Source organism: Mus caroli, chromosome 5, assembly GCF_900094665.2.
Source record: "Mus caroli chromosome 5, CAROLI_EIJ_v1.1, whole genome shotgun sequence".
NCBI lineage: Eukaryota > Metazoa > Chordata > Mammalia > Rodentia > Muridae > Mus > Mus caroli.
In genome coordinates, this window is record NC_034574.1 from 28,296,609 (window position 1) to 28,310,055 (window position 13,447).

The following is a 13,447-nucleotide window of genomic DNA, read 5'->3' on the forward strand; positions in this document are numbered from 1 at the left end:
TCTATCAGGTTGTATTCTATCAAAGTCTTAGTTGGTTTCTTTTGCCTCAGACTCATTATATAGTCAGCAAGGATCTGATCTTGAACTTCTGATCCCCCTGCCTCCACCTTTTGAGTGCTGGGATTACAGGTGTACACCACCACTATGCACAATCTGTTTTTGTAATGAGTAGGGATCAAAGTCAGGGCTTACTATTGTGCTGGACAAGCGCTGTCAGCACCAACTGAGCCACATGTCTGTCTGTCTATCTACCTGTCTATCTGTAGTGAAAGCACAGCTTAGAATTGTTACATGTTCAGCTTGTGCTGTTACTTGCGTGTGCCCTCATGGTCTCTGGAACATTCTATTTTGTAGAACTGAAATTCTGCCATTAGAGAGTTTGACCATGCATCCTACTTTTGTTCTCTAAGCGCTTGATCTTTTTAGGAATCGTGTTCAGTGGACTGAAACCTTTGTCATGCTGTGATCAGCTCATTAACACGATACCCTTAGGTCTCATCTGGATCGTGGTGTATGGCAGGCTTTTCCATTGTCAAGCTGGATCATGTGTCTATGCTGCGCTTTCTTGGTTCGTTTGTTGGTGAACACTCAGATGGGGATGTTGCAGTGAGCATGTATGCAAACATCTTGTAGAGATGTGCTCCTAGTTGCATACCAAGAGTAGGCCTGCTACTAGATGTAGTTGTCTGTTCATAGTAATCCTCTGATGGTTCAGCAGCGTTCCATCCTTACCAGCAAGACACTTTGTGGATACATTCTGTGGTTTGAGTGTGATTTTGTTGTTGCTGCTTTGAGATAGGATCAATGTCTGGAATTTTCTGTAGATCAGACTGGGTGTACAGTTAATACTAGCAATACTTGACAGTAGAGATATGAGCTGTGGCTGTAGCTTAGCCTGTCACAGAGGTGGGGCATGGTGTTCAGGCATAGTTTACTTGTGTTGTGCTCACAGTTGGGCCAGGAAATGAGTGAGAAGTGTGGAGAGAGAGTTGTGGCAGTGATTCTCTGGAAAGGCAGAAAATACCTTATTCCTCACATTGATCTCTTCTTTATGTGGGAAATGGGTTGGTTTTGTTTGTTTGTTGCAATCGCAATAAAAACATTTTCATAGAAGAGAAATGTTAATGCTCATATGTAATTCCACATGAAATATGATGACTTCACATCAGCCCTGGATGATATGAAGCTTTTGGACTCATCCTGACTGTCCTGTCCCTCCAGTGTGATCCTCACCTCCAGTTCCCCACTGCCAAATGGGGAGAAGCCCCCTTCTCTTACCTCCTCTTTGGTCACTTTTTAAACTGTTTTTCTAGATGAACTTTGGAGTTATTTTGTCCATGGGGGGGGGGGTCTGTCTGTCTGTGTAAAGACTGTGGCCTAGCACTGCTCAAGGGCTAGGGCATCATGTGCCTGTCTTAGGTCAGCCTCCCCTCCAGGCTCTGGACTGCCTCCAGTCATCATACTTGTGGATCCTAGTCAGGGTGCTGTGAGCTGTTTTTTTGAGAGCTGAGAGTTGTAGGCTGCCTGTGCCAGATGTGCAGGGCTGTATCTATGTATTGAATGTGCAGGAGGCCCATGTGCAGGGCTGTATCTATGTATTGAAGGTCAGGGCTGAGGTTCTTTGTGCCTTTTCTTGTCTAGGTGCCCTATGAGACACTGAATAAACGCTTCCGAGCTGCTCAGAAGAACATCGATCGAGAGACTAGCCACGTCACCATGGTGGTAGCTGAGCTTGAGAAGACCTTGAGTAGTTGCCCAGCTGTGGACTCTGTGGTCAGCCTATTGGATGGTGTGGTGGAGAAGCTGAGTGTCCTCAAGAGGAAGGTTTGTCCTCTGGGAGTGGGCCCTGGCTAGGAGATCTGAGACAGGCAAACTGTGGGCAGGATGTCCTGGCCTCATGCTGCTAGAAAGAGAACTGAAAATGTCCTAAGCCTGACCTATGAGGAAGCTAGGACTTGCAGAGACTACTGGTGTTTCACCCTAGAATTTCCTGGAACTGTCAAAATGACCTAGCCCTGAGGATGAAGACATGAATAGATAGTCCTTTAAAACATCGTCCCAAAGGGGTTAGAGAACTCAGACAGCAGAAGAGAATTAGCAGTCTCAGTCACAGATAGGAGTCAGATGTAAGAAAAGGCCAGAGGACTGCAGCTGCCTTGGAGCATTATCTGAACATGGGAAGTGACTTGACAGATGACTTTGGGCACCCAGGATAGTGGGCCAGAAAACAACTTGAAAACCTATAGGAATCAGAAAGTATAAAAGTTTATTTAGAGTTTTAAAAAGAATGAGTGAAAATGCCAGATTTAAAAAAAAGTTAACCAGGGCTGAATACTGTGGCACACACCTTTAATCCCAGCATCTGGGAAGAAGAGACCATCTGTTTGAGTTTAAGGCTAGCTGGTCTATATACTAAGCTCCAGGCTAGCTAGGGCCATATAGTGAGACTCTGTCACAAGCAAATAATAACCAGGCTTAAAGTATTAGCTCAATACCAAGACTTGGAAAGTGGTTCCAAAGAGATTGTGTAGAATACAGTGTACATAGAAGGGCAAAACATATTAGAGATCATGGACTTTGGTGTGGTTGCCCAGAGAAGGGTAGAGACAGGACAGGGTGAATGATAGGGTACTAAAGTCATTGGCTCATAGACCTGTACAACGGGTGGAGATAAACTTACATAGTGTGTTACACAGTGAGACAAAGAGTTCAGACTGAGCAACCTCAACAGTAGCCAAGGAAAGGGCAGAAAGTGATGGTGTTGGAGGAAAGAAAGCCAGTAGGGGCCTGCCTTGTGGTCTCTTGCATTTAGCTATTAGCTATATGACTATTACCCTTAATGACATGAGACCTGGTTCCTTGGTGACACTGGTCTTTGAGAAATTCAGTGACACACAGGGTTATGACAGCCATGTTGGGCAATGGTGCATATTGAAAACATTTTTACCTAGGATTTAACTTAGAACTAAGTTGACTTTTTAAAGTATATATATGATTTAAAAAACAGGCTCCGCACAATGACACATGCTTTTAATCCTAGTATTCAGGAGACAGAGCCAGAAGGAATTTTTGAGTTTGACGACAGCCTGGTTTACATAGCAAGTTCCAGGTTGCCTAGGGCTACAGAGTTGAATCCTATCGCAAAATGAATGAATGAGTGAAGAATCACTTCATAGTAAATAGTAAGAGAGGAAGTACAACAAACTTCCGATTTTAAGCATCTGACAATGCAGCTTAACCAAACAAAATAGATATTTATGGTAAACCTTTCTGAGTGAAGTGAGGCCTCCCATGTGCTTGACAAGCACGTGGTCGGCGGTGTGTCATGCTTCTCTCGGTCATCACTGTCTCATACAAATTCACCCCAAAGAAAGGTAGGACCCGATTTCTTTTATTTCTGTATCTAGTCCAACAACGTCCCCAGCTTTTACTTTTCCTTGCTTATCTTTTCGTGAGCCTTCAGAGGAGAGGCGCATACATATGTTTTCATGGTTGGTAGTGTGGTTCATGGGACAAACCATCTCAACTGTGTCTGCTGTGACTTAGGCAGTAGAGTCCATCCAGGCCGAGGATGAGAGCGCCAAGCTCTGCAAACGTAGGATTGAGCACCTCAAGGAGCACAGCAGTGACCAGCCAGCAGCAGCCAGCATGTGGAAGCGGAAGCGCATGGACCGGATGATGGTGGAACATCTGCTACGCTGTGGCTACTACAACACAGCCGTGAAGCTGGCTCGCCAGAGTGGCATCGAGGTGGGCTTTTCCAACTCCCAGGCCCCTGCCGGGGGGGTGAGGACTATTGCATTCCCTTCTGTTCCTACCTGTGGTGGGTGCCCAACAGTCAGCGACAGTCACAGGATACAATTGACTTGACAGCTTGAACTTGTTAGCTTTGTGGTGGCCAGGAGGTTGGTGCTCTTGACAGAGCTCTCTTGAATCAATGACATGGACATAGCTAGGGAAAGGCCCCTGATCAGACCACTGTTAGGGCCACTGCTGCTAGACACTGAAAACCCAGCCTGTGCTTGGCCACCACAGAGTGCATCACTGAGCCCATGGGTTACCCTATTTTTTTTCTTGTAATCCATTTTTTTAAACTTTTTTATTAAATTTATCATGTCATGATGAATTTCTTGGGAAATTTGCATATCTTTGGGCAATCATGAATATCTTTTGGGAGTCAATTTAATCCTACCATAGAAGTTGTGGAACTTGAACTCAGGTAGTCATGCTTGGTGGCAAGTGTCTACCCAACTGAGCTATCTCACACCATCACTCAAGTCTGCTTATTAAAATTGTTTATCTTGACATGGAAAAAGATAGGAGATTTTTATTATGATTTCTTTTACTTAAAGGCTGTGTCTACACCATGTTGAGCAGATGGATCTGCATGCCCCGCATAGCCATCCTCTGGAAGGAGCGTCCCATAACTTCAGCTCCCTTCCCTCCCCTGGTCATTGTCATGCATGTATAGTGTCCAATGGTGGCATATGATGGTGACATCAGGTCTCTGTAGATCCTAGCCAGAACATACTGCCTATGGCTCAGCTAGAAATTATCAGTTGTTTTGTGCTGGTATTCTCCTTGTTAGTTGAGAAACAGTTTTGTTAGAGTACACCTCAGAAAGAAATTTTGCTTTTGAAATGATGTTTTCAGGCTGGTGACATGGTCTAGGAGGTAAGACACTTGCTGCCAAGAAGTAACTGATCTGGAGCCCTATGGACTACCTGGTAGAAAGAGAGAGCTGGCTCCTGCAGGTGGTCCTCCGTGTGTCTGCCCACCAATAGATACATCAGTGGGATTTTTAAAAATCTGAAGGCATATCCATTTTCTTCAGATAACTTTTCTGCTTTTCCTGTGATGTGCATATATCTCATTAGCCCAGCCCCTCATTTTTGCTAATCTTGATGGACCCTTTGATGTAGAGGGGTCCTGACCTTGGATGAATCCTCCAGAGCTCAGCAGATGATCCATCTTTGGCCCTCTTCAAAGAGCATAGGTACTAGGGAGAGTGTTGTATCACACACACACACACACACACACACACACACACACACACACACACACACACACACTCTCTCACTCACTTTCAAATGTGTTCAGAATAGACAAAGCAGAACATTAGTGTGTAGGCTGTAGAAGCATTGTACACCTTCTGAGGACTTGGAGGAGGTTATACCTTATGTTGGGGACCTGGTGGGGGTGTTAGTTATTTTTGTTGTTGCTACAACAAAATGCCTGACAAAAGCAGGTTAGTGAAGGAAGGGTTAACAGAGTTCCAGGAGATAGTCCATCCTGTCAGAGAAGGCGTGGCAGCAGAATCAGGAGGCAGCTGGTTGTGTGTATACACAGTCAGGAAATGGAGGTAATTATTAGGGCTCAGCCTGCTTTCTCCCTTTTTAGTCTTGAGACTCGTAGCCCTTGGAATGGTACAAACCACATTTTAAGATGAATTTTCCCATCTCAGTTTACCTAATCTACATAATCCCTTAAAGATACGTGCAGAGATTAATTTCCATGGTGATTCTAGATCTCATCAAGTTGACAAGATTAAACCATAGAGAGCCTGAAGCCTGCTGGGAGCCAGTCCTAGTGTGCATAATGCTTGTGTTCCTTGTTGTTCCTTTACTACAGCAGGATGGTTCTGGTTCCCCTAGCCAGTAGGCATCTGCCATATGTCAGCTTCCCAGTCCTCGTGGACCATTTTTCTTCCCTGGAATCTTACTGCCTTGTCTATGAGCAGTGCCCTAGACAGTTTTGACCTAATGTAGGGAGTACTACGGCTGAGCCTAAACTCAGGGTGGGAGGCTGGAGTGAAGATGGTAGAAACTAGTTGCCCCTGCTTGTAGGCCACAGGCACGTTGTGACCTGAGCTGCCCCTTCCTCTAAGGACCTTGTGAATATCGAGATGTTCCTGACAGCCAAAGAAGTGGAGGAGTCCTTGGAGAGGCGTGAGACAGCCACCTGCCTTGCCTGGTGCCATGATAACAAGTCCCGACTCCGGAAGATGAAGGTGTGTGAGCTTTCTGGGCTGGGCCTGGTGGGAATGGATGGGTCTCTATTGGAGGAGGGGCCAAGGTTGGGTGGAAGCTGTGTCACCTACCCAGAACCACCATGGCTTCACCTGCTTGTGGTCTTTTGGGTTGGTTTTAGTTTGGGAGGCAGAGTTGTTGGGTTTGGGGTGGGGTTCGTGGTGTTTGGGTGACGGTGCTTCCTTAGGAGTAGCCTCTTGTATTGGTTTGCAGCCCTGTTAGGTGTACAGCATGTTCACTCCGCTGCACTTAAAGTTGAGGCAGCCTGTGGATTCCCCACACCGTCAGATAAGGGCCGCAGAACTCTGGACTGTGGTGTCTACCGAATATACACTTAAAGCACAGAGCCACAGAACCTAAACCTGCTCTCTGTTTTGTAGCAGAAATGTGTTAGCTTTAATTAGTAGCCCTGCTTCCCCCAGAGGAGCTATGTTTCTTGTGTTCTAAGCTAAGCGTTGCTTTAACCCATCTGGTTAAGGTTGTTGGGGTGCATAGAGTTACGAGCCAAGAATGACACTCTGCCACTCAGGGCTCCATAAAGAAAGGATCTTGGTGTAGAACTCCTAAAAGAAATGCCAGAATTGACACATAAGTCTGGCCTGCTCGGTTCTGCCCGCCCGCCCCTCTGCCCGCCCTCTTCTGTAAGCGATCTTCCTAAGCTTTGTTCTCTTCAGGGAGCACGTCTACAAGCTTGCTAAATTTACTGTAGGTGTTTCATGTGGGCCAGGGATAGACAAAATTGAGGTGCTGAATGAGTGCTGAGAGAAGGGGTGAGCACTGCTTTGGGGTCGAGAGTCAGATATAAGGGGATGTTACCAGTTGTCCAGAAACTCTGTGACGGTGCCTAGGGACAGGCCTGCCATCACAACTGCCTGTATAATCGGAATGTGCACATGCACGTATGCTCTCCTCTCCCATCAGTCAGGGCAGAGAGCCACACTGCATGTACTAAGGTCTTACAGATCAGACACTGATGGATGGGACGAGGAGCATCTCAGACTCAGTTTCACTAAATTGGGAATACCATATAACAGGGCACCAAGAGATGATCTCTAATTTAGCTTAGAACTCTAGATTTGGCAGGACACTAAAGAACAACCTGGCCGGGCGTGGTGGCGCACACCTTTGATCCCAGCACTCGGGAGGTAGAAGCAGGCAGATTTCTGAGTTCGAGGACAGCCAGGGCTACACAGAGAAACCCTGTCTCAAAAATACAAAACAAAACAAAACAAAACAAAAATCTGCTTTTCCTTTAATACCTTTGCTTTTAAACATCGCACTGGTGCCCACCAACTGTAGAAGGAACAGTGTTATTCTGAAGCTTACAGGGCTCTACTGTGCAGACTTGTATGGCTTTCAAGTGAACAGAGAGCCACAAGCACCTCTCCACACATCAGTGGGGCCAGACTGGCCCTGTGGAGCCTTGGAATACCCTGTCTTTTCCTGATCATTTCAAGCTTGCTACCCACCACTCAGGACAGTTCCTGTTCTCTGGGTTAGACTGTGCTGTGCTTCCAGCCTGCTTTGCCTTCAGCCTCGGTGCAGAGGGTACAGTGCAGGGATCAGAAGGAGTCGACATTCCCCTTCATCTTGGTTTCCTCATGCAGAGCAATGTGGGTACGGTTACGTTGTATTGATGGAATACGGTGTCAAAGCAGCTGCCTTGTGTAGCTGTGTGGAGTGTGTTCTGCTGGGGTTACACTGAAATGGGCCATGGTACACAGAGTTGGGTACACAGAGGCAGCTAGATGGGAAAGGATGCAGCACTGGGGGATTGAATTTAAGTCTTATATGTGGTCAAGGACATGATAATTAGTCTTAGACGAGGTTTTATGTCCTCATTCCTGTTCTGGCAGGAAAGTATTTTATGTGTGCTGAAAGTTTTGAGTGGCTTTTAGAGGACATTGCCCAGGCTAACCTCAGATTTCCTGAGGCCTTACCTCCGGCCTCCTAGGTGCTGGATTGATATTGGTTTTGTATATGCTGGGCAAGTGCTCTGCTGCCTGTACCTGAAGATCTTTAGATTCTTGCTTGCTTCTGTGTGAGGTGGTAGCAGCTGAACTTTCTGCTGGCTGGCTTCCTTTGTTAAGGAACTTGTGCTGCACTGGATTGTAGCACTGCTTTCAGAGTCAGCTCGGCTCTGGGCTTCTATATAAACTGCGTCTACCAGTTCACTTGTACTGTCTATCCTTAAGAGTCACTTCAGTGCTGACCTTAGAGCTTCCTCACAACTGCAAATCTTGGAGCTTCTGCCATTCACAGGACCCACCTATTCTGGAGCAGCCACCAGCTCAGGCAGTTACAGGACAGACAAGAAATGTGCTGAGTTGAAGCCTGGTGGTAATGGTGGGGAGGGCACTTCATTTTATTTATTTACTTATTTATTTGAACAAGTCCACTTTACACAGCCATGGCTGTCCTGGAGCTAACTACTCACTATATAAACCAATCTGGCCTTGAAATCACAAGGCTTTGCCTGCCTCTGCCTCTCCTGAGTGCTGTGATTAAAGATGTGCACCACCGTGCCAGCTGGAGGATGTATGTTTAGAGGAGCAGTGCTCTGTAGTATTTGTGCACTATGGGACCTGGAAGACCTCTGGCCTTTGGGGAGTTGGCAGGGTTCCCTTAATGTAGTCAGTCACCTTATCTGATGTACTCTGGGAACTGATTACAGTCCTTGTCTGCTGCCCATTTGAATGCAACATGGCTGCCTCAGGGGACTAGGCTTATCTTCTGCATAATGCATTGGCCCTGCCAGAAGAAAACTTTTGCCACTTCTGTCAGAATAGAGGCTGTGGTAATCACACTTCTTCCCTGCACCCTGAGCTTCAATGGTAGAAATTGTGAGACCTGTGGATCCTAGGCCATGGCAATGCTGACAGGTGGCACCTTCTAACTCTTGTCTTTTCCCTCAGAGCTGCCTAGAGTTCAGCCTCAGGATTCAGGAGTTCATTGAACTTGTCCGGCAGAACAAGCGCCTGGATGCTGTGAGGTAGGTAGGATATGCCATATACAAGGTTTCTATGGTAAGGCAGGATACTACGTGCCATTGCCTCTTCTCCACCCTCATGGTTGGAGTGCTGGACAGGGAAACACATGATGGGCACTTCCAGTTTGATGGCCTCGGTCGTGCATGCCCACTAAATCTCTGTGTTCCCAAGCCAGAGATTAGGTTGAGGTCCCCTGCTCATCAGGCAGTTTCATGTGGCACTGTAGACCCCAATAGCTGCCAAGTGAGTTAGGCTGGCATCCCAACCAACCACCCATGTAAACCTGTGTGATCCTGTGGGTTAGAATGGTGTCCTGCGTCTGGCCCACCATGGGACTAGAGCTGCTCATGGAGGTGGACTCAGGAAGTTTGCATGCACTCCATGCCATTGTAGGGCAGCCATTGTGCTGTGAAAAGCCGTAGAACACAGCTCCAGGGGTGGGGATACGCAGTCTGAGGTCCCCTAGGAATTGCTGGTGTTGGGCTCAGACTCTCGGGTACCACAGACACTGCTGGGTGCCTTGAAAGATCTGGCTCTGGGGCCCCCAGGTTGTACGGAGGCCAGGGACAGCAGGTTCTCATTCTCAGACACTGCTGGATGCTGCAGAAGAGCTGAGAACAGAGTGGGGCCTGCAGGCGGGCTCTAGCCCAGGGCTGAAGGGAGAAGGGTGGGAAAAGAAAACTCTGGCTGATCCCCTCGGGGAGGAGAGAGTGTCCTGGGCTGCTTGGCTTGGTGGAGACTGTGTTTGGGAACACAGGGAGGCCTGGGGGGTTGGGGGATGGGAGATTAGATGCATGGCTCTTTAGAGGAAGACCTTCTCCATTGCTCCAGCACAGTGGTCCCAATGGGAAGAGGCAGTCCATGGTTTTAAGGCATTTATTGTCCTGGTGGGGAAGGAGAGCTAAGAGGGAAGTAGAGGCTGGCCATGGTCACATGGAAAGAGGGGAGGAAGGGCATGTGGAGAGAGGGGGAGCAAGAGGGCAAGAGAGAGAGACAAGAGTAAGAGAGGGAGGAGGGGACAAGAAGCCTCTTCTATAGTAGGTCAGGCCTACCTGGCTGTTGGCAGGTAACTGTGGGGGGTAGAGTCCAGACAGAACACCAGGAGCTTGGGGTGTTGCCCTATGGGACTGATGGCCACAGAATTATGGAGTTGAAGCCTCATGTCAGGAGCCTAGTGTCTGGGAGTGTGGCAAACTTTCTTCCATCCCTTGCAGAGTTATCTTCTGGGTCTCCGGGGTTTAAACCTAGCTCAGCCAGAAAGCAGGCTGCCTTTCACGGTCCCACATGATCTTGGCTCTGTGTCTCATCTTTTCCACTTGGGAAATAGTCTTCAGCTTTAAGTAACAAGTATGCTCCAAGGGAAACTGAACCGGTCAGTTAAAAGTTTCTGTTGTGATGTTTTCTACATGATCATTTGAGAGCATGCTCACAGCAGGAAGATTATCTGAGGGCTTTCTGCAGGCATATCTGAGCTTCTGAGGTCTATTTCTGCCCTAAAGGTACAGGAAAGAGTGGCTGGCTGCCCATGTGGCCTCTACCCTCACAGGTAGTCTCTACCCTCACATGGGTCTCTAGCAGTCATCAAACATAAGGCCAGCTGTCATTCCTGCTTACTCTTGTTTGACTGAAATGTCGCAGAGAGTGCCATGCTCCAGTTTCCATGTGGCAGTTTCCTTCTCCCGACCCACTTGCATTTAGTCAGCTTTTAAAGCCTTCCTAGTGTCTCTACCAGGTGTCTAGTCAGTACATGCCAAAGCTGGAGCAGTAACTTCTGTAGTTGGGGTTCTTCAGTTCTAGCTTTTCCAAGGCTTCTGCTCAGTCCTGGAGTGTGAGCAGGGAAGAACATTCAGGTGGCCATGAATAAAACATCAGACCAAGCAACTGAATTGGTGGGCATACTTGTTACTTAAAGCTGATTACTATTCCTCAGGTGGAGAAGATGGGACACAGCCTGATCACATGGTTTACATGGTTTGGTTGGGATGCCAGCCTAGCTCACTTGATAGCTATTAGTGTTTAGACTGCCACATGAAACTGTGATGAGCAGGGGACCTCATGTGGTTGACCTTGGACTTGTGCTGAACTGGTGACATTTCCACTGTGATTGCTGAGACTCAGCAGTAACATGTCCCACCAGAGAGTCCTGCAGGCCCAGCCCAGGTGTAGCTTTTAGTAAACCCAGGACTGCTCTTTCTTAGGAGCATGGGAGGGTGAGGGTAGGGCAGCTAGAGCTGGCTGTGGGCCTTACTTCACCTTATCTCATGCATTTGTGACTAGGAGAGCATGGCCTACCTACACAGTCAGTGTCCTCCTTTGATCCCCTTCTTTCTGGGCCCTGAGCATGGTAGGCAAGTGTTCTATCACTGAGTTAAAGACTTTGGTCATGCCAGGAATAGTGGTATATATCTCTAATCCTAGCATTTAGAAGGTTGAGGCAAGTGGATCCTGGTGAGGTTGGTGATAGCCTAGCCTGGTCTACATAGCAAGTTCCTCCCATTTAAGGAAGAAAGAAAGAGGCTCGCAGTGAACTGCCCAACCTCAGACTCCTGAGCTGAAGCAGTCCTCTCCTCAGCCTTTGACCTGAGACTTGACCTGTGTCTCCACAGTGGTACAGGGGACTGTCAGTCTCCACAGAGCTTTCAAGGGCTGGCTGGCTGGCTGGTTTGGGTATATCAGTCTCTGGATGTCTCACACTCTGGTATTCAAAGAAAAATTTGACATCACTGTATGTCAGTTGTCAGTTTTACCACTATGATGCATACCTGAGGCAAACACCTTTGTGGGCAAATGGGCTCATGTTGGCTTGTGTTTCCTGTCCATGGTTACTTAGTCCCATTGCACAGGCCTGTGGTGAGAAGGACCTGACGGCAGAAGTTATTCTGCAGCACAGCTGCCTAGTTCACGGCAGTCAGGAAGTACAGAGTGAGAAGGGGCCAGGGAACCACCATTCCTTCAGGAACATACAGGTGACCTAACTCATTCCTAGGCTCTACCTCTTAAACTTTCTGGTACCTCAAATCGTGCCGCAGGCTGGCAACCAAGCCATCAACATGTAACCCCTGGGAAACAATGAAGTGTCAAACAGTATGTTTTGTTTTGTTCTGTTTCGTTTGAGGTTATTTTTTTCCTTATACTGTTTGTGATGTACATTAAAGCAAGGTCAGTTCTTTTGCCTTGAGATTAAGATGTCAGAGTCCTAGGCCTGATATTGGTCTCTGTCCACTGTTTCTGTTGACTGGAAAGTTATATCAACCAGCTGGCTATGTCCTAAACCTGAACATGCCTCCCTCTTCCTCTGGCTTTGTGGCCATCTTGCTACTCCTTGGGGGACTGTTTGGTAACATTTTCTACCAACTTTATTCTCTAAGCATACATACACATACCTCAAGGCTGCCTCAGGTTCCCAGGACCTCTAGCTCTTTTTTTAGCATAGGGCTGATCTCCATTCAGACTTGGTTCCTTGGGTTCTGCTGTGTCACTGGCCACTGTTTAAATGGTCTGGTTCTACAGGAAGGACTGGGGGTGTAGAAGATATGACAGTGGATGAGGCCTTATGGGAAGATGGAAAACCTAAGGCCCTCAGGGTCACTGGCCAGAGAGGAGACTTCTTATATTCCTCCTCCTGGCTGCCCAGTCCTTCCATGCTGGTCAGGAGCCAGCCATATGTGTCACAGTCTGAAAGGTCAGACTGCATTTGTGGGCCTGAGGTGCTTCACACAACTTTTGTTTTTTTGTTTTGTTTTGTTTTGAGACAGGGTATCTCTGTGTAGCCCTGGCTGTCCTGGAACTCACTTTGTAGACCAGGCTGGCCTCAAACTCAGAAATCTGCCTGCCTCTGTCTCCCAAATGCTGGGATTAAAGGCGTGTGCCACCACTGCCCAGTGAGATTTTATTTTTATTTTATGTATGTGAGTACACTTGCTGTTGTTGCCTTCAGACAACCAGGAGAGGGCGTTGGATTCCTTTACAGATGGTTGTGAGCCACCATGTGGTTGCTGGGTATTGAACTCAGGTCATCTGGAAGAGCAGCCAGTGTTCTTAACCACTGAGCCATCTCTCCAGCCCAACAACTTTCTATGGAAAATACTGGACTAGAAGTCCCTGGACATGAAGGGTAAGCACTCAGGGCAATTGGAGTAACTCAAGGCTCAAGCAGTAATTCTAGTCCTAAGTGAACCCATCTCCTGATATCTTGACCATGCACACACACAGCTCCATCCTCACCCCCCAGCACATGGTATTCCTTTGTGTCAGACTCTGAAAAACCTGTTAGTCCAGATCCTTAAAATTGGAGGTTTGAGCCGGGCGTGGTGGCGCACGCCTTTAGTCCCAGTACTCGGGAGGCAGAGGCAGGCGGATTTCTGAGTTCGAGGCCAGCCTGGTCTACAAAGTGAGTGCCAGGACAGCCAGGGCTACACAGAGAAACCC

At 47.6% G+C, this 13,447-nt stretch overlaps 1 protein-coding gene across 1 annotated transcript in view; it reads left to right on the top strand.

Annotated features, from left to right (window-relative positions):
- Maea (macrophage erythroblast attacher) overlaps positions 1-13,447 on the top strand; it is a 39,553-nt gene that overhangs the window by 21,124 nt on the left and 4,982 nt on the right. Inside the window, exons 2-5 of the mRNA XM_021163057.2 lie at positions 1,642-1,824; positions 3,547-3,750; positions 5,888-6,010; positions 8,945-9,021. Of these exons, the coding sequence (XP_021018716.1) occupies positions 1,642-1,824; positions 3,547-3,750; positions 5,888-6,010; positions 8,945-9,021 (587 nt within the window). The remainder of the gene's footprint in view (positions 1-1,641; positions 1,825-3,546; positions 3,751-5,887; positions 6,011-8,944; positions 9,022-13,447) is intronic.